Below are 23,644 nucleotides of genomic sequence, written 5' to 3'. Positions count from 1 at the left end.
GGCAAACTGGCCATAGACCATACAGGGAATTTTCTCAGTGGACCGATCCCCACAGGTCACCCATGCCCTCCTCACTGCTACTGGCTGGGTATATACTACAGGGGGGGCACTATAGGGGTCGATATTAGAGGAAGTCCAGGCGGCACGCTGAAGGTAGGGCTGGCTTGATATTAGGGCCAACTTCTCACCTTATCTTAGAGACAACTAGAGGAGGACAGAACATGGCAGCTCCTTAGGGGCACCACAGAGGGACAGCCTCTGGGGAGGTATTTTATGCCGCATTGTGGTATTTGGTTCTTTGGGATGGTATTCTGTGCTGCACTATGGTATTACTGACCCTGCCAACTTGTGTTGGCCCACCTTCTGCCAATTTGGACCCACCTACAACATAGGGCCACTTTTAGTTTTTTTCTTCCAGGTCTACTTTAGGTTCCCAGTCCACCCCTGGCCGTGAACCCACTGCCATCCGAAAGGCAGCTAGCACCTACTGCCTATTAGATTACACGTAAGGGATGAAGATAAGAAGAAAGGGATGCATTAGCATTTGCATCCCTTTCTTTCTAAAATTCCAGAGGAGCATGTATGGCCCATAAGTCACCTCACATCGATTTCGGCTACTTTCACACTAGCGGATCCTGCAAAAACGCTTCCGTTACTGATAATACAACCGTCTGCATCCGTTATGAACGGATCCGGCTGTATTATCTTTAACATTGCCAAGACGGACCTGGCATTACCCCCATTGAAAGTCAATGAGGGACGGATCAGTTTTCTATTGTGGCAGATTGCGTCAGAGAAAACGGATCAGTCCCCGTTGACTTGCATTGGAGGTCATGCCGGATCCGTCTTGCTCCGCATCCCAGCAAAATACAACATGTTGCGGTTTGCTCTCCGGTCTGGGAACGCAACTAAACGGAACGGAATGCATTTTGGAGCTTTCCGTTCTGTTCAGTTCTGTTTTGTCCCCATTGACAATGAATAGGGACAAAACAGAAGCGTTTTTTTTCCGGTATTGAGCCCCTATGAAGGATCTCAATACCGGAAAACTAAAATGCTAGTGTGAAAGTAGCCTAAGGTATCTCTCTCCAATGAGAGATAAAACTCCCCCCCCCCTCCCCCAAGGATGAAGCTAATGAACGCCATGGCTCACAGTAACTAGTGGATTGTTACACAGACATATGGGGGGCGCTCTATGATGAGCTACTGGCGTAAGGAACCCACGTACAGCTTTTACACAGGGTCCTCTGTTTTCTGGAAGAACGTATACGCTATATTCCTAACATCTACATGGTGTGTGGTCCTGACTTTATGTATCTGCTGACTCCTACCCCCCCAGCAATGTGATCCAGGTCATTCCCGATATGGGGTATGCAGCTGAACGCAATCAATAGTTTCCTGCCATCGGCCACTGCATGCACACCATTAGGAACACTAGTCCTCTGGCTTGTGCTGGATAATCCGATACAAGGCTAAAGAAGATTAATGAGTGCTGCAGATTGTATGGACTTCCTATGCTATTCTGTATCACACACACAAGTTCATAGGAGGACAGACCAGGAAGGTGGTGGACTGTGTTACATCAAGTAGCTATTGAAAATGGCTCAGACTTAATTGACTGAGATGTGGAAATGACCTCATTATTTCCAGCAGGGGTTTTCCAGGAGTAAGATATCGATGACCTATCCTCAGAATAGGTTATCAATATCTGGTCTGTGGGGGTCCGACTCAGGAGGCAGCATTGCTCTAGAGCGGTCTTTCCTGCTCTTAACTTTCCTGCCATCTAAATCCCGGGCTTAAAGGGGTACTCCTCAGGATAGACCATTAATATCAGACTGGTGGGGTCTGACACTTTGTACCCTCAGTGACCGGCTCTTCCCTGCGACCTCTAGAATTGAAAGTAGCTCTTGAATGGAGCCAGAACCACAGCTCTGTTCAAAGTGTAGTGGCCGAGCTGGGGTACTGCAGCACTGCTCCCATTCAAGTGAATGGGGACAGAGCTGCAGTAACTCAGTACCACCACTACCCTTTGAACGGAGCTGTTCCTGTTCGATTCAAAGCACTAGTTCCTGATCTAGAAGCTGCTGGGGACAGACCCCCCACCAATCAGATCTTAATGACCAATCCTGAGGACAGGTCGTCAATATCAGGAGTCTAGAATACTCCTACAAAGGAGGCATATCGCTAGGACTCGCACCTACAACGAGAAAGGAGCAGGGAAATTAATGGAGGGCGCACTGCCGCCCTCCATTCATTTCAATGGGGCCACTGAAATTAGCAGAGCACTGGCTCGGCTATTTCCGTCTGCCCCTTAGAAATGAATGGGAGCAGGAGCCACGCGTGCACGGTGCGTTCCCATTTACTTGTATGGGAGCAGTGCTTGGTGGTGGACGGTCCCCGGGAAACCCAGGGTCCACCAGCCACAGCTCTCCCCGGCTCCGTTCTCCTTGTAGGTGCGGGTCCCAGAGGTGGGACCCGCACCTATCAGACAATGGGGGGATATTGTAGTGATTGTATGTGTGGGGAATACCCCTTTAAGATCAGCTGCTGCTGACCCACTATTCAAAGTCCTTTAGTGCAAACTTGAATGAATTATCTTCTATGAATGTCCAGTATATAGATACCAGACAGTGCTCACCTCCATTACTCATGGGAACTGGTCCCGTTTCAGACTGGGGGGAGAGCAGGAGAGCATATAGTATGTGTGGGATCTCCACTGATTTCCGACCCATCCTAAGCATTTCCAAATGATTTTGTGAAGGTGTAGATTCAAGCCAGATGATCCTCCTCGCTGCATTGGATTATGGGCGTAGTCACATATTATTGATGCACATCTATGTGATGTCCGTGTTCTTCACAGCCAGTACACAGATCCATTGAATTCTACATGTATAGTCTACCTTAAAGGGGGTTTTCCCATCTTGGACAATGGGGGCATATATCGCTAGGATATGCCCCCATTGTCTGATAGGTGTGGGTCCCACCTCTGGGACCCACACCTATCGTAAACGCAGCCGGCAAAGTGAAGGAGGGTGCACCGCGTAATAGCAGGCTCGGCTATTTCCGTCGGCCCCACAGAAGTGAATTGAAGCGGTGGCCGCGCAAGCGCAGTGCCTTCCCGTTAATTTCTATGGGGATTCCAAAAATAGCCGAGCGCCCTACTCCTCTATTTTTGGCAGGCCAATAGGAACGCTTGGTGGTGGCCGGTCTTGGCACTGCCGGCCACCACTTTACTAGCGTGGTTTTCAACTGCGTTTACGAGATAGGTTTCGGTCCCACCTCTGGGACCTGAACCTACTAGACAATGGGGGCATATCCTAGCGATATGCCCCCATTGTCTGAGATGGGAATACCCCTTTAATCAACATACCTCCATCACCAGGAATACAGAGAGGATGAGAGAAGGGAAAATTACGTGAGCCATAATGTGGACTGGGACAGAATGACTGAAGAATCTGTTACCAGGACAGGTCCCTTTAAGTAGGAGAAACTATTTGAAACAATATAGAAAAAAAAAGTTCAAGATGTAAATTTCAGCGACTCTTTTTAAAGTGTGTGATTTTGCAAAAATCACAGCAAACACCTCAATTTGACTGCACTGTGTGAAAAGACTAATCCGTTCAAACAGATGGCCCAAATGTTGTCCTAGCAGGATTACCCTGAAACCTCCCCGGCCATCCACTGATTGCTGGAGGTCCGGTTCCTCTAACCACTGGGCATCACCTATGATTGCTGGGTTATGCTCTTTCTGGTCGCCCACTTTTCTTGTAGCCCATATAAATGTCTGGTGACCAAGTAATACACGGCTGCATTGAGTTAGAGCAAGAGCTGCTGTTCGTGGTGGCTCTTCACACTGGCTAAGGGCTCGTTCACACGACCGTTGGTGTCCCGTGCTGTGAACCTGAAATTGCGGTCCGCAATGCACAGGCACCTTTCGTGGGGCAGGCGCATGGGGATCGCAGACCCATTCACTTGAATGGTCCGCGATCCCTCCATTCCGCAAAAAAGATAGAGCATGTTCTATCTTCTTGCGGTGCGGAGGCACAGAACGGAACCCCAGAAAGCACTTCGTAGTGTTCCGTAGTGATTCGTTCCGTGCTTCCGTTCCGCATCTCCGGACCCATTGAAATAAATGGGTCCGCATCCGTGATGAGGAATGACAACGGAACGGTGTATTGCGGATCCGCAAATGCAGTCCGCAATACGGGAACGGGACACCGACGGTCGTGCGAACGAGCCCTAATAGAGGGGGTCCTTATGAAGTCTGTGGGGGTATTCCTAACTAACTACTGGAGAACATTGGGTCCTTGACCCACCTGTTAAGATGGGCACCAGCCAGTGCATCCAGTGCAGAGAGTTGAACGTGTATGCGCACAGCTCTCTCCATTCACTGCTATGGGAAGTACAGAAATAGCGAGCATGCTTAGCGGCTGCCTCACCAGGTAGGTCAGGGGACCCTATCCTAGAAGTGGGACTTGCATCTACAAGATGAAGCGGATATACCGTAAATGTCTGAGCTGGGAAGATCCTTTTATAGGGCTCTTAAATCCTTTGCTACCTTTCCTTTAGATTATTCCATCCTCCTACAGTGGTTAAAGGCTTTCTAAAACTCCAGGGTAATTTTTTTTGTATGATTGCACTACTGATTTTGGGCTAAAACATTTTTTATTTAAAAAGTTTTTTTTTTTTTCAATTAGTCTTTATTAAAAAAACTTTCATAAGTTTTTCTGATACATGCAGTTAAAAATCAGTCAGCTGTAGGCTCATGTGAAGTCTTTTCTCTGATCTCCTGACCTCATAAGCACTCATTATAACTAAACTCTTTATCAAACTGATAAGAATATGGTTTAAAGGAGTGTTTATGAGGTCAGGAGATCAGAGATAAGACTTCACATGAGCCTTCAGCTGATGGAACTCAGGAGGGACAGGTTGCAAATAGACAGATTTTTAAGATCATGTATCACAAAAACTGCTGAGAATTTTTAATAAACACCAAATGAAAAAAATTATTTTAGCCCAGAATGCAACCATAAAAAAAAATTCCCCCGAAGGAGTCCATAGCCTTTAAAGCAGTTGTCTAGGACCAGAAAAAACATGGCCGATTTCTTCCAGATACATTACCACTTCCGTCCACAGGTTGTGTGTGGAATTCCTGCTCAGCTCCACTGAAATGAACGGGGCTGATCTGCAATACCACACACAACCTGAGGACAGGGGTGGTGCTCTTTTTGTAACAAAGTAGCCATGTTTTTCTGTCCCTGTTCCTTTTTATTAAATCTTTGTGTTACAATGTACATTTTTCATTTATATACTGTATATTGCTTCCCTTGATTGTACAGCGATGAGGAATACGTTGCCGATATTATAATAAAAGACAGTGTGATCATTAATTGCAGCCGATGCTTAGAACAAAGGATCAAAATGAACAAAAAGAAAGTCAGAGAGAATGGTTTGGAGATCGGCAGTATTCGCAGCCTGCCATGTGAGAAGGTCATTGACAGCTCCGCAGCAGTGCCTGCTTCATTACACATGCCAAGGAGCATCCAGAGTGCAGCGCAACCGGGAATCTGGAATATGTTTAATCTGAAGGAGGCTGCTAGAGGTGACTTAAAGGGGTCGTCTGACTTCAGCAAGTGGCATTTATCATGTAGAGAAAGTTAATACAAGGCACTTACTAATGTATTGTGATTCTCCATATTGCACCCTTTGCTGGCTGGGTTCATTTTTCCATCACATTATGCACTGCTCGTTTCCAGGGGTTTATGACCACCCTGCAATCCAGCAGCGGTGGTCGTGCTTGCACACTACAGGAAAAGGCATCAGCCTCTTTGGTGGCCGGGATCGTGGAAGAGCGCACATAGGCACACATGTAGCGGTGGTCATAACCCCTGGAAACGGGCAGTGTATAATGTGATGGAAAAATGAATCCAGCCAGCAAAGGAGGCAATATGGAGAATCGCAATACATTAGTAAGCGCCTTGTATTAACTTTCTCTACATGATAAATTACATTTGCTGAAGCGAGACAACCCCTTTAAAGAATCATAAAATAATAATCAGGATATCAGACTCTTGTGTCAACTTTTTACATGTCGGTTCACCTACGGCCATCAGTGGGGTCCGCTGTGGATTTTCTTGCAGGAAATGTCCACAGCATGTGGGTGGGATTTGTGAAAATCTCACTACTTTCCTTCTACTGTGAGGCAACATGCAAATGGTGCGTATTTCCCGCGCGGATAAGCTGCAGTGTAAGGCTACGTCTACACGACGACATTTGTCGCGCAACATTTTGTTGCACTAATGTCACGCGACAATTTTTATAATGGCAGTCTATGGTGTCGCACTTTAACATGCAACATGCTGCGACTGCGACGCAACAGTCGCAGAAAATCCATTTGAGATGGATTTTTCTGCGACTGTTGCGTCGCAGTCGCAGCATGTTGAAGTGTGACACCATAGACTGCCATTATAAAAATTGTTGCGCGACATTAGTGCAACAAAATGTTGCGCTACAAATGTTGCAGTGTAGTTGTGCCCTAATACATTGCAGTGTAGACGTAGCCTTAGGCTAGGTCTACACGACGACATTTGTCGCGCGACAGATAGGGCGCAACAGTTGTCGCGCGACATTTTGTTGCACTAATGTCGCGCGACAATTTTTATAATGGCAGTCTATGGTGTCGCACTGCAACACCAGACATGTTGCGACTGCGACGCGACAGTCGCAGAAAAATCCATCTTGAATGGATTTTCTGCGACTGTCGCGTCGCAGTCGCAGCATGTCGCATGTTGCAGTGCGAGACCATAGACTGCCATTATAAAAATTGTCGCGCGACATTAGTGCAACAAAATGTCGCGCGACAAATGTCGTCATGTAGACCTAGCCTAATACATCAACAGCTAAGTAGATGAGGTTTTCAAAAACTTCTCTACGCGGTGAAGAAATCTTCTGTGCAGAAAATGCCCTCTGGTGCAGATTTTGAAACCTGCAGCACGTCCACGGTTTGTCCAGATTTTCATAGCAGATTTTACCCTTTGCAATGCAAAAGGGTGATATCTGGGGCAAATCTGCATCAAAATCTGAATTGAGAATTTGATGTAGAAATGCAGCAAAATCCGCACGGAAAACCGCATTAACTACTCTGCGGGTTTCAAAACAGAAAATGCGCATGTTTTTTTCCAAATACACATCAAAATTCGCACGTTACAGTTTTTTTTTGTGTGGATTTAATGCAGTTTTGCTGCAGATCTCACCCTTCCATTGAAATTTGCACAAAGAATTGACATGTTGCGGATTTCAAAATCCACACGGAAGGTCAATTTCTGCACAGAAGAGAATGTACATGATATTTCTCTAATCTCATACACTTTGCTGGTACTTTATTAGGGTTCGTTCACACGACCGTTGGTGTCCCGTGCTGCGGTCCGCAATGCACGGGTACCTTCAGTGGGGCAGGCGCATGGGGATCGCAGACCCGTTCACTAGACTGGGTCTGCGATCCCTCCGTTCTGCCAAAAGATATAGCATGTTCTATCTTTTTTGCGGTGCGGAGGCACGGAACGGAACCCCAGAACGCACTCGGTAGTGCTTCCCGTAGTGTTCCGTTCCGTGCTTCGGTTCTGCATCTCTGGATTTGCGGACCCATTGAAATGAATGGGTCCGCATCCGTGATGCGGAATGACAACGGAACGATGCCCCGTGTATTGCGAATCCGCAAATGTGGTCCGCAATATGGGAATGGGACACCAATGGTCGTGTGAACGAGCCCTTATTCTGCGGGGGGGGGGGGGGGGGGGGGGGGGGGGGTTTCAGCGCGTAATCTTCAACGTGTGCAGGTAGACTAAGGTGACCTAAACACAGGTGCGGGGGTGTCTTGCATACATTCTGCACAAAATTTCCTTGATCTTCTGCACCAAAGTAACACATGCAGTTTTTGATGTGGATTTTGATGCAGATCTCACCCTTTCATTGAAAAGGGTGAAATCCGCACAAACAATTGACACGCTGCGCATTTCAAAATAAACACGGCAGGTCAATTTCTGCAGGGAATGAAAAAGCAAAATGTACATGAGATTTGTCTATTCTCATACACTTTGCTGGTGCAGTATTACTCTTCGTTCAGAAACAGAAAATAGACATTGCCGATTTTGGTGCGGATATGCTGCAGAAACGCAGACGGAAATTCATACGGATCTCATGTGCGTTCACCTGCACTCGTGAGCAGGTGGCCTAATGCTGCAGATTTTCTTCATGCAAACTTGCTGTGGAAAATGCTCGGTTTTTACGGAAAATATGGCCGTATTCTTGTTATTGCACATGCAGAATCTCCCTATCATGGGGTTATCACTGAACCTTTCCACTGGAAAGTCATATTTTATGCGACTTCCCATCCAGCAGGTCCACAGACTGCGAATTGTACATTAACAACCTGTAATCTATGTCCCAATGCAAGACGGGAAAGGGAATTCATCATTTCCGACACCTCATATATTATTATTGGATCGCTCCCACATTTAAAGAGATATTTCTAATAGCAACACTATACAACGGAATCACTATTTCTGCTCTGAAGGACACATTTTTGACTGCCATATACTACCTATTAGGGACTCTAACTCCTGATATCCCTGTGGTTGTAGTCAGGGGTGCACCTAGCCTTTCTGCTGCCTGAGGCGAAAACTGAAACGGAGCCCCCCCTCCTTCCCTCCACCCAATGCCAATTTCTTAACCTAACCCCTTTGCAACAATGAAAGCGCTCATTGCACATGGCCCTTCCACTGACCCCCTCTTGTCGCCTGAAACGATGGCCTCACCTGGCCTCATTGGTGGTGCACCCCTGGTTGTAGTGAACTGAAGCTAGATCCCTGCATAGCCCTATGGTGACCTATAGAACCACAGGGAAGGGGGTGGGGGTCTTATGTTGCAGCCATAATATGGACCCTAATATGTCCTACTGTAGCCGTCTTTATTTTTGAATGCCATTTTTCTGCACTTCTAGGAAACGCTCCGTGAACAGCTTCTATGATAACCATATGGAATTTTTTTGTCGTTAAAAAAATCCCACCAATACGGCACGCTGCAGACAACCACCCCTCTCTGTCCCTGAAAGGAATATTTGTTTAAAATTCCATGGACTTCCATGTAACATCTGGCGGCGGCAGTAAAAACCCATATGCCGCCAGACCGCTCTTAGAGGCAAGGTGTGAATAAACCCTGAAATATGGCGTTCTTCATGCCGCAGCAGAATACCTCTGCCATATCCTCGCTTTTTATCACTAGGCCAGTCACGATTCTCCCCGTGCATGTCGAGAGCCTGTGTAATGTGACTCCTGGTTATACATTTAGGAGCTGAGGAGCCCTCAGTGGTTGCAGCCCGAGTTCCTCTCACAACAAGTTCATACAAATATGTGAAGGATGGCGTCTCCCAAACTGCTAACATATGGGGGATATCAGCTCGCAGCCCACTAGACCTCCAGTTAGTGTCATTCCTGTCACAAATAGACCGGCTAAGAATGGCTGTCAGTGACATCCCCTGGAAATAGCTTTTACACAGCGCTCAGGGTTCCATTTTTGTCCCAGAAATGTTTCATACCCCTCTGTTTTCATACATACTTTCCACTCAAGTGCAGCCCTCGGGGCGTTGAGGGGGGTGTATTTACTCTGTCATATAGCTGGCGGTTCCTTACAGTGTATACCCAGGCCACTAGGCAAACAAATTCACCTCCTGTCATCTATTTCAACTATTTGTCTCATTGCAGAAGCTGTCCGGGCAGACGGGGCCACTTTACAAGTCACCGCACGTGACGCATTGACTCTTAGGCTGGGTTCACACCTGAGCGTATTCGATAAGCGCTGTTTACAGGCGATTGTGAGGCGTATTTTGGGGCGTTTTTGTATTTTGGAAACGCGCGTCGTACGCGCGTTCTTGCTATTGACCACAATGAAAAACAGAGGTGTTACGCGCAACAATACGCCCCAAAGACGCTCCTGTACTTCTTGGGGCGTAGGGCTTTTAACAGCGCATTCGTACGCGCTGTAAAACGCTCAGGTGAGAACCATGCCCATAGGGAAACATTGGTTTTTGCCTGTTGAGCGTTTCACAGCGCGTAGGAACGCGCTGTAAAACGCTCAGCTGTTAACCTAGCCTTAACGTGGTCGTCAGCCTTCAATGACACGAGCCACCTCAATGTTGAGATTCAAATGATCCCAGCACTCATCTATCACTGGTTTTCACAGGGTGCTGCTCGTCTAGATTGGGCCCCAACTCCACCTCGGGAACTATTTCGTCCTTATATATACAAATTGACAGCACTCCAGAGTTGAAGGTGAAGTAATTAATGATTTTAATCAGCCGGACATAATTTGAGGCAACGTTTCGGGCTGTAGACAGCCCTTCATCAGGCCCGGCGTGGGGAGCATCAACGTGAAAGCCGGCATGAGACGGCTTCCATGCTGGGCCTGATGAAGGGCTGAATACAGTCCGAAACGTTGCCTCCAATTATGTCCGGCTGAATAAAATCATTAATTACTTCACCTTCAACTCTGGAGTGCTGCCAATTTGTATATATAAGGACGAGCCACCTCAATGGACAGCCACGATCCTGACGAAGTCCACCCTGTGTCTACTTCTACCTATATCCTCATCCCTGGAACATCACGGCGGATAGAAAGGCATTGAGTGAAGAAAAAAAAAAAAAAAGAACAAACGTGGGAAAGTTGTTGCGTCCGTTTTGCGAGACGCAGCCAGGACAGCCTGATTCGGTAACAGGGTGCACAACAAAATTGCAGGATGGCGTTGTCAAGCATGTGGAATATCTTGCCGGTATATACCGGTAATAACATTGTAGCAACGGTAAAGCAAATATTGACTGCAACACGTAATAATAAAAGAAAACTGAGAACCTCGTCCAAAAAGGAGATGACGGCAGTGACACGACAGGCAGAACTGATCTTATCACACGTGAGCCACAAGGGCTTGCAATTCATTCGAACCCAAGGCATTTTTAAGGCTTTCTGCAGGTCAGAACTGGCCGGTCAAAGTAACCAAGAGACTTCCAGTTCAGTAGGAATTCTGGCCAAAGAGTTACATGTTCTCTGTACAATCTGCTCTCTATAACTGGCATAGCAATGACTGTACCCATGACCTCCCACCTGGCGACTTACGTTTTTGCTATGGGAGAGATGCATCCACTCCTTGTCCTTTGAGCTCCTAAATGCATTTGTCTGCATTTGTCCACACAGCTGAGATCTAATCGAAATCAGAAGCCAAGTGTAAGATTCAGGTAGCTGCAGGCACATCCACCCCTTGGCATGGCTTGCAAAATCCAGGGACTGGCACCCATCAGTGGCACGCTGCACCTGGTCCTGCTGCAAGTTTTGGGACAAGTTGGCGAGTTCTTCTGGGCCAGCTGGGCTCCGCAGTCAGCAGAACAACTCCAGCTCCTTCTGTGTTCAGTGCAGATTGTCTGTGACTGCAGGAGAATCCTGCCTGGTGGTGTTAGATTTCAGCACACAGTGATTGCTGATGACATCAGCAGCTGCGGTATAGTATATGGGACTGTGTGAGGAGATGTATATGTGTGTCACTAGTGGAAGCTCCTCCTATTCATCACATACAGTAATCCCTTTTTTTTTTGACCACTGATTTGCCAGCATTACATCCAGATATACTCAGGACAGGAAGTCGTGCAAAGCAACGTGAGCCAAGATGCAGAATCAAGAAGGGAAATCCAGCTTCTGTATCTCACATTGAACCTACGCTGTGGACCATCAAGCGATCAGTATCCTCCGACCAATCTATAGACATGATCAGGAACCCTTATCGTTAGGGCTACACGACGACATGTGTCGCGTGACACATAGGACACAACTAGTGTTGAGCGAACTTCTGTTTTAAGTTCGGCGTCTAAAGTTCGGCTTCCGGTTAGCGGAGAATCCCGATATGGATTCCGAATTCCGTTGTGGTCCGTGGTAGCGGAATCAATAATCGGCCATTATTGATTCCGCTACCACGGACCACAACAGAATTCGGAATCCATATCGGGATTCTCCGCTAACTGGAAGCCGAACTTAAAACAGAAGTTCGCTCAACACTAGACACAACTACACTGCAACATGTGTCACGCGACAATTTTTATAATGATAGTCTATGGTGTCGCACTGCGACGTGACAGTCGCAGAAAAATCCATCCTTGATGGATTTCTAGCTACTGTCGTGTCGCAACATGTCGCGTGTCGCAGTGCGACACCATAGACTATCATTATAAAAATTGCTTAAATCTTGCAGAAGAAAATTCAAATAAATGATTATGAAGGAAAGCTCAACAAGATCTCTAGTAGTTCTCTAGACAAGTAGACATACAGCTCAATTATCATGTGAAGAAACTATCCCATAAATGAGTTTCTTAACAAATGTCCTAAAAGGCTACTAATAGTGTTTTTAAAGGGCATCTGTCAGCAGATTTGTACCTATGAAACTGGCTGACGTGTTGCATGTGCAGCTGAAGGCATCTGTGTTGGTCCCATGCTCATATGTGCCCGCATTGCTGAGAAAAATCATATTTTAATATATGCAAATGAGACTGTAGGAGCAATGGGGGCGTTGCTGTTACACCTAAAGGCTCAGCGCTCTCTGCAACTGCTGCACTCTCTCAACTTTGATTGACAGGGCCAGGCGTGATCACGTTTACACTTCCTGGCCCTGTCAAAGTGCAAAGCGTGTGGCAGTTATAGAGAGAGCAGAGCCTCTAGGTGTAATTGTAACGCCCCCGTTGCTCCTAGAGGCTCATCTGCATATATTAAAACATCATTTTTCTCAGCAATGCGGGCACATATGAGCATGGGACGAACACAGATGCCTTCAGCTGCCAAGCGCACATGTAACAGGTCAGCCGGTGTCATAGGTACAAATCTGCTGACATTTGCAGTGTTTCTTGAGTATAAAGTACAATATACCTGAGCTCTGGGCACAGTTAGTGTCCTTCACCCTCTGGCAGAATCAGTCCCCTTCCCCCTTAAAGAGGACCTTTCACCGATCCTGACATTGTGAACTAAGTATCATGACATATACAGCGGCGCCCAGGGATCTCACTGCACTTACTATTATCCCTGGGCGCCGCTCCGTTCTCCCGTTATGTCCTCCGGTATGTTCGGGGACTTGGTTATAGTAGGCGGAGTCTGCCCTTGTTCTGCTTGGCGTCTCCCAGGCTGTGAGCTCTGCGATGCGATTGGCCAGCGCTACAGCCTAGGAGAAGGAGACGCCCACAGAACAAGGGCAGACTCCGCCTACTATAACCAAGTCCCCGAACATACCCGAGGACATAACGGGAGAACGGAGCGGCGCCCAGGGATAATAGTAAGTGCAGTGAGATCCCCGGGCGCCGCTGTATATGTCATGATACTTAGTTCACAATGTCAGGATCGGTGAAAGGTCCTCATTAAAGGCTATTACTAGAATTTTTACTGTCATTTGCAGTGTTTCTTGAGTATAAAGGACAATATAACTGAGCTGTGGGCAGAATCAGTGTCCTTCACCCTCTGGCAGAAATAGGTCTTCTTCCCCTTAAAGGGTTTCTGTCACCCCATTAAACCGTTTTTTTTTTTTTTCTTTAATAATAATCCCTATAGTGCGATCTGATGATACATAATCAAATTAATAATGGTTCAGTAGATTTTGCTAAAAAACGATTTTTAAAATATGCTAATTACCTTGCTACCAGCAAGTAGGGCGGCTACTTGCTGGTAGCAGCCGCATCCTCCGATGGTAATGACGCCCCCTCGGCATGCTGATTGACAGGGCCAGGGAAGGTAATCCTTCTCTGCTGGCGCTGTTAGAATTTGAAATCTCGCGCCTGCGCCGTACCTGGCTTCAATCGGCGCAGGCGCACTGAGAGGCGGCCGCTCTGCTCGACCGCTCGATCCTCAATGCGCCTGCGTCGATGACGTCATCGCATACACCCGGAAGAGAAGACGCCGGCGTCTTCTCTTCCGGGTGTATGCGATGACGTCATCGACGCAGGCGCATTGAGGATCGAGCGGTCGAGCAGAGCGCCTGCGCCGATTGAAGCCAGGTACGGCGCAGGCGCGAGATTTCAAATTCTAACAGCGCCAGCAGAGAAGGATTACCTTCCCTGGCCCTGTCAATCAGCATGCCGAGGGGGCGTCATTACCATCGGCGGTAATTAGCATATTTTAATAATCGTTTTTTAGCAAAATCTACTGAACCAAAATTATTAATTTGATTATGTATCATGAGATCGCACTATAGGGATTATTATTAAAAAAAAAAAAAAAACGGTTTAATGGGGTGACAGAAACCCTTTAAAGACTATGATTGTGTTTTTACGTTATTTGCAGTGTTTTTAGAGTAATAAGGACAATATATCTCAGATCTGGGAACAATCAGCTATTTCCCCCTCCAGCAGCTGACATTGTCACCCCTTCTTACTTTTGCTGCAGAAGAACTCTTCTCAACTACACAGCCATGTTACTGCAGAGGTTTTGCTCCTTACCTGACAAGCAGGGCAGAAAGCTGTTTCTATTGGCTGCCTGCAATAAACAGAGGATCACTATGACTGTGGGGAGAGTGACTGAGCATGTGTGACCACCGACACTCGCCGACAGCTCTGTAGATGGAAGCGCACACTGCTACACACTTTGAACACCATTTGCTATGTAAGTTAGGCTCCATTCACACGTCCGCAAAATGGGTCCGCATCCTTTCCGCAATTTTCATTCATTCTCTATGGGGACGGAATGGATGCGGACAGCACACAGTGTGCTGTCTGCAGCCGCAATTGCGGAGCGCGGCCCCGATTTTGGGTCCGCAGCTCCGCAAAAAGATAGAGCATGTCCTATTCTTGTCCGCAGCTTGCGGACAAGAATAGGCATTTCTATGGGGGTGACGGGCTGGTGTGTTGCGGACCCGTAATTTGCGGGTCCGCAACACACCACGGACGCGTGAATGTAGCCTAAATGTCATAACTCTTCATTACAACTGCTTTAACAGCACGTTAATGACAAATGTGATAATTATAATAAAAATTTTACAGGATTTTTCCCCACAAGACTATATATCAATCTGCTCAGCTCCTCCTGCTCTATAACATGCTGCTTATCGATCAAAAACCATGTTTAATGTAACAGGTTCTTGAATATTTTGATTTAAAAAAAATACATGTATGAGCCTAAGGCTACATTCACACGAACGTATTTTGTTTCCGTGTCAGTTCCGTTTTTTTTGCGGATTAGATGAGGACCCATTCATTTCAGTGGGTCCGCAAAAAAAAATAGAGCATATCCTATTCTTCTCCATTTTGTGGACAAGTTAAGGTATTGTTACAATGGATCCACAAAAAAAAAAAACGGATGCCAAAAGGACATCATTTTTTGTGGATCAGTGTTTTGCGGACTGCAAAACACATACGGTCGTGTGCATGTAGCCTAAGGGCTTGTTCACACCAACGTAAGGGCTACGTGCCCGTGCTGCAGGCCGCATACAGCGGTTCCGCAATACACGGGTCATCAGCCGTGTGCATTCCGCATGTTCTATCTTTTTGCGGAATGGACATATCGCAGATCCCATTCAGACGAATGGGTCTGCGATCCGCATGCGACTGGCCCGCGTTCGATGCCCGTGCATTGCGTACCGCAATTTGTGGCACGCAGCACGGGCACGGAGCCCTTATGTTCGTGGAAACAAGCCCTAAGGTCTCCTGCACACGACCGTAGGTGTCCCGTTGCTGTATTGCGGACCGCATATGCGGATCCGCAATACATGGGCACTGTTCCGTGTGCATTCCGCATCACGGATGCGGACCCATTGACTTAAATGGGTCCGCAAATCCGGAGATGCGGAACAAAAGCACGGAACGGAACACAGTGATTCCATGGGGTTCCGTTCCGTACTTTCGTTCCGCAAAAAGATAGAACTTGCTCTGGATCTGTCGCGCGGCCGCACGGAGGTTGCCCATGCGTTGGGGAAGTTTTTCACGGATCCGTTGTTCCATTTTTAGTTTACGTTCCGTTTTTCCATATGGCATATACAGTATACAGTAATTACATAGAAAAAATTGGCCTGGGCATAAAATTTTCAATAGATGGTTCCGCAAAAATGGAACGAATACAGAAGACATATGGATGCATTTCCGTATGTGTTCCATTTTTTTGCGGACCCATTGACTTGAATGGAACCACGGAACGTGATTTGTGGGCAACAATAGGACATGTTCTATCTTTCAACGGAATGGAAAAACAAAAATACGGAAACAATGCATACGGAGTACATTCAGTTTTTTTTGCAGAACCATTGAAATTAATGGTTCGTGTATACGGAAAGCAAAAAACAGGCCACAAACAGAAAAAATAAACATGGTCGTCTGAAAGAGGCCTAAGGCCGAATGCACACGGCCGTGTTCCACGGCCGAGAGTGGTCCATGGTATCCCGGGCTGGATTCCTGTTAAAAAGCATGAAGCCGTGCGCTTCATGCCGCCGCTGCATTACAGTAATACACTCGTATAGTGTTTTACTGTAGTGCAGCGGCAACATGAAGCGCACGGCGTCATAGCAACCAATGACGCCGTGCGCTCCTGCTCTGAACCAGCCCGGGATACCATGGACCACTCTCGGCCGCGGAACACGGCCGTGTGCATTCGGCCTAATGCTGAGATTTTTATCTGCAGATCCTAATCCCATATCAGTAGGAACAACCCAACTGTGGCATGTTGGAGAAAACAGAGGGGAACAAGATTGGATCTCTCCCTCCCGAGATAAGCGGTGCCAGAGGTTATCTCTCACCCTCCATAGAAACAACATGCCTGCTAGCTAAGAAAAATGGGCGTCAAGCTGTCAGGTGCACAATATGTTGGCCAACATCAATAATCCATCTATGGCCACCTTGTCTCTTAGGCTACTTTCACACTCGCGTTTTGTGCGGATCCGTCATGGACGGACCCGTTCAAATAATACCGCCGTCTGCATCCGTTCAGAACGGATCCGTTTGTATTATCTGTAACATAGCCAAGCCGTCTTGAACACTATTGAAAGTCAATGGAGGACGGATCAGTTTTCTATTGTGCCAGATTGTGTCATAGAAAACGGATCCGTCCCCATTGTCTTACATCGCGCGTCAGGACGGATCCGTTTGGCTCAGTTTTGTCAGACGGACACCAAAACGCTGCAAGCAGCGTTTTGTTGTCCGCCTCCAAAGCGAAATGGAGACTGAACGGATGCATTCTGAGCGGATCCTTTTCTATTCAGAATGCATTAGGGCAAAACTGATCCGTTTTGGACCGCGTGTGAGAGCCCTGAACGGATCTCACAAACGGAAAGCCAAAACGCCAGTGTGAAAGTAGCCTTAAGCAGTTTCTTAGAGCTCTGAACTCTAAAGTCATAGACATGAGACATCTGCTGGCCACATGATTTGAAGTTATCTCAACCCAAAACATGTTATTTCTCTGTTTAGCGCAGGATAAGTGGCCGCCAGAGGCATCTGAAGCTGCTTATCTTAGAAGACAATAGATGTACTGTATTCAAAACCTACTCTTTCCATCTCTGAGGCCAAAATTTTAAGGGGCGCCAGCAGGGCTGCACCGCCAATTAGGCAAAGTGAGGTGATTGCCCTAGGCGTCGCGGCCCTGCTCACAAGTGGGGGGCAGCAGCAGGGCACAGGGAGATGAGCGCTTCCATTGTCATAGTCATCTGTATCTCGGTCCTCAGGACAGTGATACAGATGGATGTGCTGCGGGGCAGGGGAGAGGCGTCTCCCTTTCCTCTGATAGGGTGCAGGCCTAGTGCCTGCAGCCTATCAGAGGCCGATGCAGGCGGGGCGATGACGTCATCGCGCCGCCTGAGCCGTACAGCGTGGGACACAGGCCAGAAGAGGCCTGCATCGCATCGCAGCCATGGAGGTAAGTATAAGTGTTTCTTTTTTTATATGGTACAATACTGGCTACTGGCACGATTGGGGGGCAATCTATGGGGGCACTTGTTATTGGCACATGATTGGGGGGCACTTACTGGCACATGATCGGAGGGCCATCTATGGGAGGCACTTCTCACTGGCACATGATTGGGGGGCACTTACTGGCACATGATTGGGGGCATCTATGGGGGCACTTACTGGCACATTATTGTGTGGCATCTATGGGGGCACATCTTACTGGCACATTATTGGGTGGCATCTATGGGGGCACATCTTACTGGCACATTATTGGGGGATTTTTACTGGCACATTATTGGGTGGCACTATGGGACACTTCTTACTGGCACATTATTGGGGGCATCTACTGAGGCCACAAAGAAGGAGTATTTTATATGAGGGGCTCTGTATAGGGGCATTTTATACTGGGACACATTATGATGGGTACTATGGAGAAGGGGGGAGAGGAGTACTATGGGGTCATCTACAGACGGCACTAAGAAGGGGTATTTTATACTTGCAAATTATGGTGGAAACTGAGGGCATCTACTGGGGCACTATATAGGTGTATTTTATACTGATACATTATGGGGGCACTAGGAGGAAGGGGGGAGAGGAGCACTATGGGGCATTTACTAGAGGCACTATATAGGGGTATTTTATACTGGCACATTATGAGGGCCCTATGGGGACATTAGCTCAACTGGGGGCATTAATGGGGGTATTTTTTCCACTGTCGCACGTTGTGTAGATTGTATTATTTCCCCTTATAACATGGTTATAAGGGAAAATAATGGCATTCTGAATACAGAATGCATAGTACAAAAGGGCTGGAGGGGTTAAGAAAAAATCCACTATGGTGATGGATCATGTGATGGACCATGTGATGAGCGTAGTGACGTCATCAAAGGTCCTATTCCTCACAGAGGAAGACAGAAGAGATGCCGGCTAGGAGAACAAGTGGATTAAGGGGAGTTAAATTATTATTATTATTTTTTTTTTTAACCCCTCCAGCCCTATTTTACTATGCATTCTGTATTCAGAATGCTATTATTTTCCCTTATAACCATGTTATAAGGGGAAATAATAATGATCGGGTCTCCATCCCGATGGTCTCCTAGCAACCATGCGTGAAAATCGCACCGCATCCGCACTTGCTTGCGGATGCTTGCGATTTTCACGCAGCCCCATTCACTTCTATGGGGCCTGCTTTGCGTGAAAAACGCACAAAATAGAGCTTGCTGCGATTTTCACGCAACGCACAAGTGATGCGTGAAAATCACCACTCATGTGCACAGCCCCATAGAAATGAATGGGTCAGGATTCAGTGCGGGTGCAATGTGTTCAACTCACGCATCGCATCCGCGCGGAAAACTCGCCCGTGTGAAAGGGGCCTAAAGGAGTATTCCAATTTCAACATTATGGCATGTCCACAGGAGATGTCATAAATGTCCGATAGGTAGGAGTCTCACACCAGTCTTGAGAATGGGGCCCTGTCTCATGACTGCTGTGAGAACAGAGGCGGCCATCACTTCTATGGGAGTTCTGAAAATAGCCCACCATGCTTACTTGGATATTTCTGGATCTCCCATAGAAGAGTCGCACATTCACGGTCACCTTACCATTCAGAGCGACCCCAATCTCGGCATTAGTGTGGATTAGAGACGTGCGAATTTCATATTTTGAAATTCGTTCTCACCTCCTTTGGTGGTAAAAAGTGAATTGCGCTATGGATTCCGTTACCACGGACCATAACGCAATTCTATGACGGAATGCATAACGGTATGCCTTTAGAGGACATGGATCACATGAATACCACATCAAATACCTTAAAATAAATAAAAGACCACACGTTTAATTTGGAATAAATAGGCCGTGTTGCTTTATTCGGGGTTACCAAGTTTAACCAACCAATAAATATTTAATAAATAAACCAAGAATAGTCACCAATAAATATTAAAAACCAATAATGAAAATACTGACCACTAAGCATTAGCTGGGCGACGATCTCCCCCAAATAAGCAACACGACTAAAAATTAGGGAAGGGGGGTGGGCAAAGGTCCCGGTCTTCTTAAAACTGCAGCTCAATAACGGTGACTCTCTTCTTTTAAACTTGCAGGATTCCCGCCACAGGATGTCACCGCCAATCAGCTGATTAGAATCTTCCCGCCGCCGGACAGCTGACCAATGAACAGCTGAGCCACTGACGGCTGTCAATCCACTGAAGACATCAAAGACCAGCTGGAACCGGATTTAACCAGGTAAGCCTGAAATACAAAGGGAGGGGGAGAGAAGCAGCCAGCCAAGAACCACCACAACCAGCCATAACAATAAAACCTTCTGACAGAAAAAGTGATCATGTCCCCATGCGTCCCTCAAGCTATCCGCTCTGGGGGGCACCTCCATTCCGTCATAATAGAAGTCTATGGCCTGCATAACGGTTCCGTCCCGTTTCCGTTATGCAGGAGAGTCCTCCCCTGCATAACGGAAACAGGACGGATCCATTTTGCAGCCCATAGACTTCTATTATGATGGAATGAATAACGGAATGCCTTTAAAGGCATTCCGTTATAGAATTGCGTTATGGTCCGTGGTAACGGAATCCATAACGCAATTCACCTTTTACCACCAAATGAGGTGTGAACGAATTTCTAAATATGAAATTCGCTCATCTCTAGTGTGGATCCCAGAGGTGGAATCCAAACATATCGGATATTTATGGCATCTCCTGTGGACATGCCATGAATGATGAATGATACCTCTTTAAAGGGCAAGTCAGTACATTTGTACCTATGACACTGACTGACCTGCTCCGTGTGCGCTTGGCAGCTGAAGGCATCTGTGTTAGTCCCATGTTCATATGTGCCCGCATTGCTGATAAAAATGAAGTTTTAATATATGCAAATGAGCCTCTAGGAGCAACGGGGGCGTTACCGTTACACCTAGAGGCTCAGCTCTTTCTGCAACTGCTGCACCCTCTCCACTTTGATTCACAGGGTCAGGCAGTGAAAACATCATAATACTTGACCCTGTCAATCAAAGTGAACAGGGTGCAGCTGTTGTAGAGAGAGCTGAGCCTCTAAGTGTAATGGCAACTCCCCTGTTGCTCCTAAAGGCTCATTTGCATATATTTCATGCACATTTTTCTCAGCAGTGGGGGCAGTGCCGGGACACATAGGAACAGGAGACCAACACAGATGCCTTCAGCTGCCAAGTGCACATGTAACAGGTCAGCCAGTGTCATAGGTACAAAACTGCTGACAGATGCCCTTTAAGGACATGCAAAGACCTAGTACACGCAGTAGCACCCGTAGGCGTTCCACGTCCTATTGTGTGGTACCTGCACGTGACGCTTTATTTTCCCCTAACAGCAATGCTCCATTATACCTCCATCGTACGAACACGCAATGGAACAGGACTCCATTTGCTTCTTCATGGATTCTGTATGAAAAATACAGTGTGGCTTCAGGTCCACATGATGAGATGGATGGTTGGAGAATTGACAATTTGGCAAAATTGAGATTTATGAAACTGTCTAAAACAAGTATGGTCACCGTTGCTCATAGCAACCAATCACAGTACAACTTTCATTTTGCAAGAGCAAAATAGGAAATGAAAGCTGCACTGTGATTGGTTGCTATGGGCAACAGAGGCCATACTTCTTTTACACAGTTTCATAAATCTCCCCCTAGGCTCCTTTTCGAGCGATTAGGAAGGTAACGACTTTTGACTTTAAACATTGGTTTAAAAGTTCGAAACTGCAACTATTTACGACAGTAGGATGGATTTCAATGCCATATATACCATCCAGGGAGAAGCCATCACTTCCTGCTGCTTTTTATGATCTAGAACATTTCATAACTTTGTGGATTTCCGCTGCAAAGATTGTTTGCATATGGAACTTTTTTTTTGTGTGTAGAAAGCGAGGGCATGTGGCCTATAGCTGGACGAAGGAGGAGAGTTGTATATATGTAGTCGGCCCTTTAAGAGTGCCTACACACGGTGCAGATTTTGTCGCAGAATTTCCCGTGACTGAGGGGCCGAGGAACAAATGCGGAGTGTTGTCACACAGTGTGCTGTCCACACCTTTTGAAGCCCCATTAAAATAAATGGCGCCGCATCCGATCCACAAAAAATGCAGATCAGATGAGGACTGAACATACGGTGGTGTGCATGAGCCCTAAGGCCTAGTTCACACTTCAGTGATTTGGTCAGGGATAATCATCCCTAATTGTGGGCCAAAACCAGTAGTGGATCCTACACAGAGATAAGGTATCATGGAAAGATTTGCATCTGTTCTCTGTTTTGGACCCGCACCTGGTTTTGGCTCACAATCACTGATGGAAATAACTGAACGAACACTGAAGTGTGAACTAGGCCTAAACTAACTGCCCCACTCCAGGCCTCTTCAGGTCTCCGCAGGCCTCAGCAGATTGAGCATTACATCTCACACTGTGGCCAGTCACAGATCTCTGTGCCAATAACCGCTTGAATTAATCATCACAGGTGTCACGTGGCATTCAAGCCACTGAGGCCTGTGATTGGTCACAGTGGTCATGAGACCATGCCCCTTCCTGGTCCGGCAGGGCCCAGAAGCTGCCAGCAATGGAGCAGCGACGGGATAGCGGACAGGTGAGTGCGTTTTTTGTTTTTTTTTTCTGTTCAGGGGCACAGATTAGAACACCAGGGGTTGTCAGCATCAAGACAGGACAATTCTTTTAAAGGCATTATCCCATGATTAATGTAAAAACTAAAAATCAGACATCACATAGTACATGGCAATACCTTTCTAACAAAGCCAGAACCAGCCCTGGACCTCACATGGCTCCAGAGATCTCCACATTCATTGCTCCAATTGCTCTGCTAGATTCTCTTCAGCCTGGCAGCTCAGAGGGCGCGTCCTGTCTGCTGCAGCTCTCTCCTTGTAAGTGCCACAGCTTCTAACAGAATATATGGCTGGTGGCCATGTATTCGACCTGCTCAGAGAAATGGACAAAAAATAAGGAAAATAACAAACAGCAGGTGGCGCTATACAGACACATTTTATTGAATAGCTCAGTGGCCATACTAAATTTAGATGCAATTACAAAACTATTCAGATCCAGCTGCTGGTTTGAAAAATGTAGAATATGTTTAGTGGCACAACCCCTTTTAAGTGTACTGCGTATTAGTGCTACATTTGAATACTTAAATCTTTGTAATATATCTAATTAGAGGAAGTCAGCACCTTCCACATCTTCCGGCAGCCTGTACTTCCCCTGAATGCTATCTGTACATTTTCAGAGACCTCCTCAGTCACCCCCAAAATCCATCTATTGTAAAATAGTAAATAGATGAGAGAGGAGGGGTGGGGTGGGGATGCAGCTGCAGGATCTTGCTGTCTGTGTGTGGCTGTTACTGCATGCTGCGAGAGGGGAGAGGGAGCAGCAAGAGGAGACATCACGCCAGGGAGATCCTGCTCACTCAACAGTTGTAGGTAGAGAAAATGTACTTGGAAACCAGCAGAGGGAAGGAGCCACAATATGTAGGCTATTTTTTATTATAGGATGGATCCATTTTTGAACAGATGCTATAATGGTATCCATCATATTAAGGGCTCATTCACATGGCCGTTGTTCGGCCGTGCCCGTATTGCAGCCCGCACACAGTGAATGGGTCGGCGCGGAACAGAGGCATGGAACTCCATGGGAGCACCACGGAGTGCTTCTGTGGGGCTTCTCTCCGTGCC

At 46.9% G+C, this 23,644-nt stretch overlaps 1 protein-coding gene across 1 annotated transcript in view; it reads right to left on the bottom strand.

Moving 5' to 3' along the window:
- The window catches only part of COL24A1 (collagen type XXIV alpha 1 chain), a 241,707-nt gene extending 230,261 nt beyond the window's left edge, over nucleotides 1-11,446 (bottom strand). The window contains exon 1 of the mRNA XM_040407488.1: nucleotides 11,161-11,446. Coding sequence (XP_040263422.1) covers nucleotides 11,161-11,216 — 56 coding nt within the window. The 5' untranslated portion in view covers nucleotides 11,217-11,446. The remainder of the gene's footprint in view (nucleotides 1-11,160) is intronic.
- Nucleotides 11,447-23,644: the final 12,198 nt, after the last annotated feature.

This window comes from Bufo bufo, chromosome 9, assembly GCF_905171765.1.
Source record: "Bufo bufo chromosome 9, aBufBuf1.1, whole genome shotgun sequence".
Lineage (NCBI taxonomy): Eukaryota > Metazoa > Chordata > Amphibia > Anura > Bufonidae > Bufo > Bufo bufo.
This window is presented reverse-complemented; position numbering and strand designations above follow the sequence as displayed.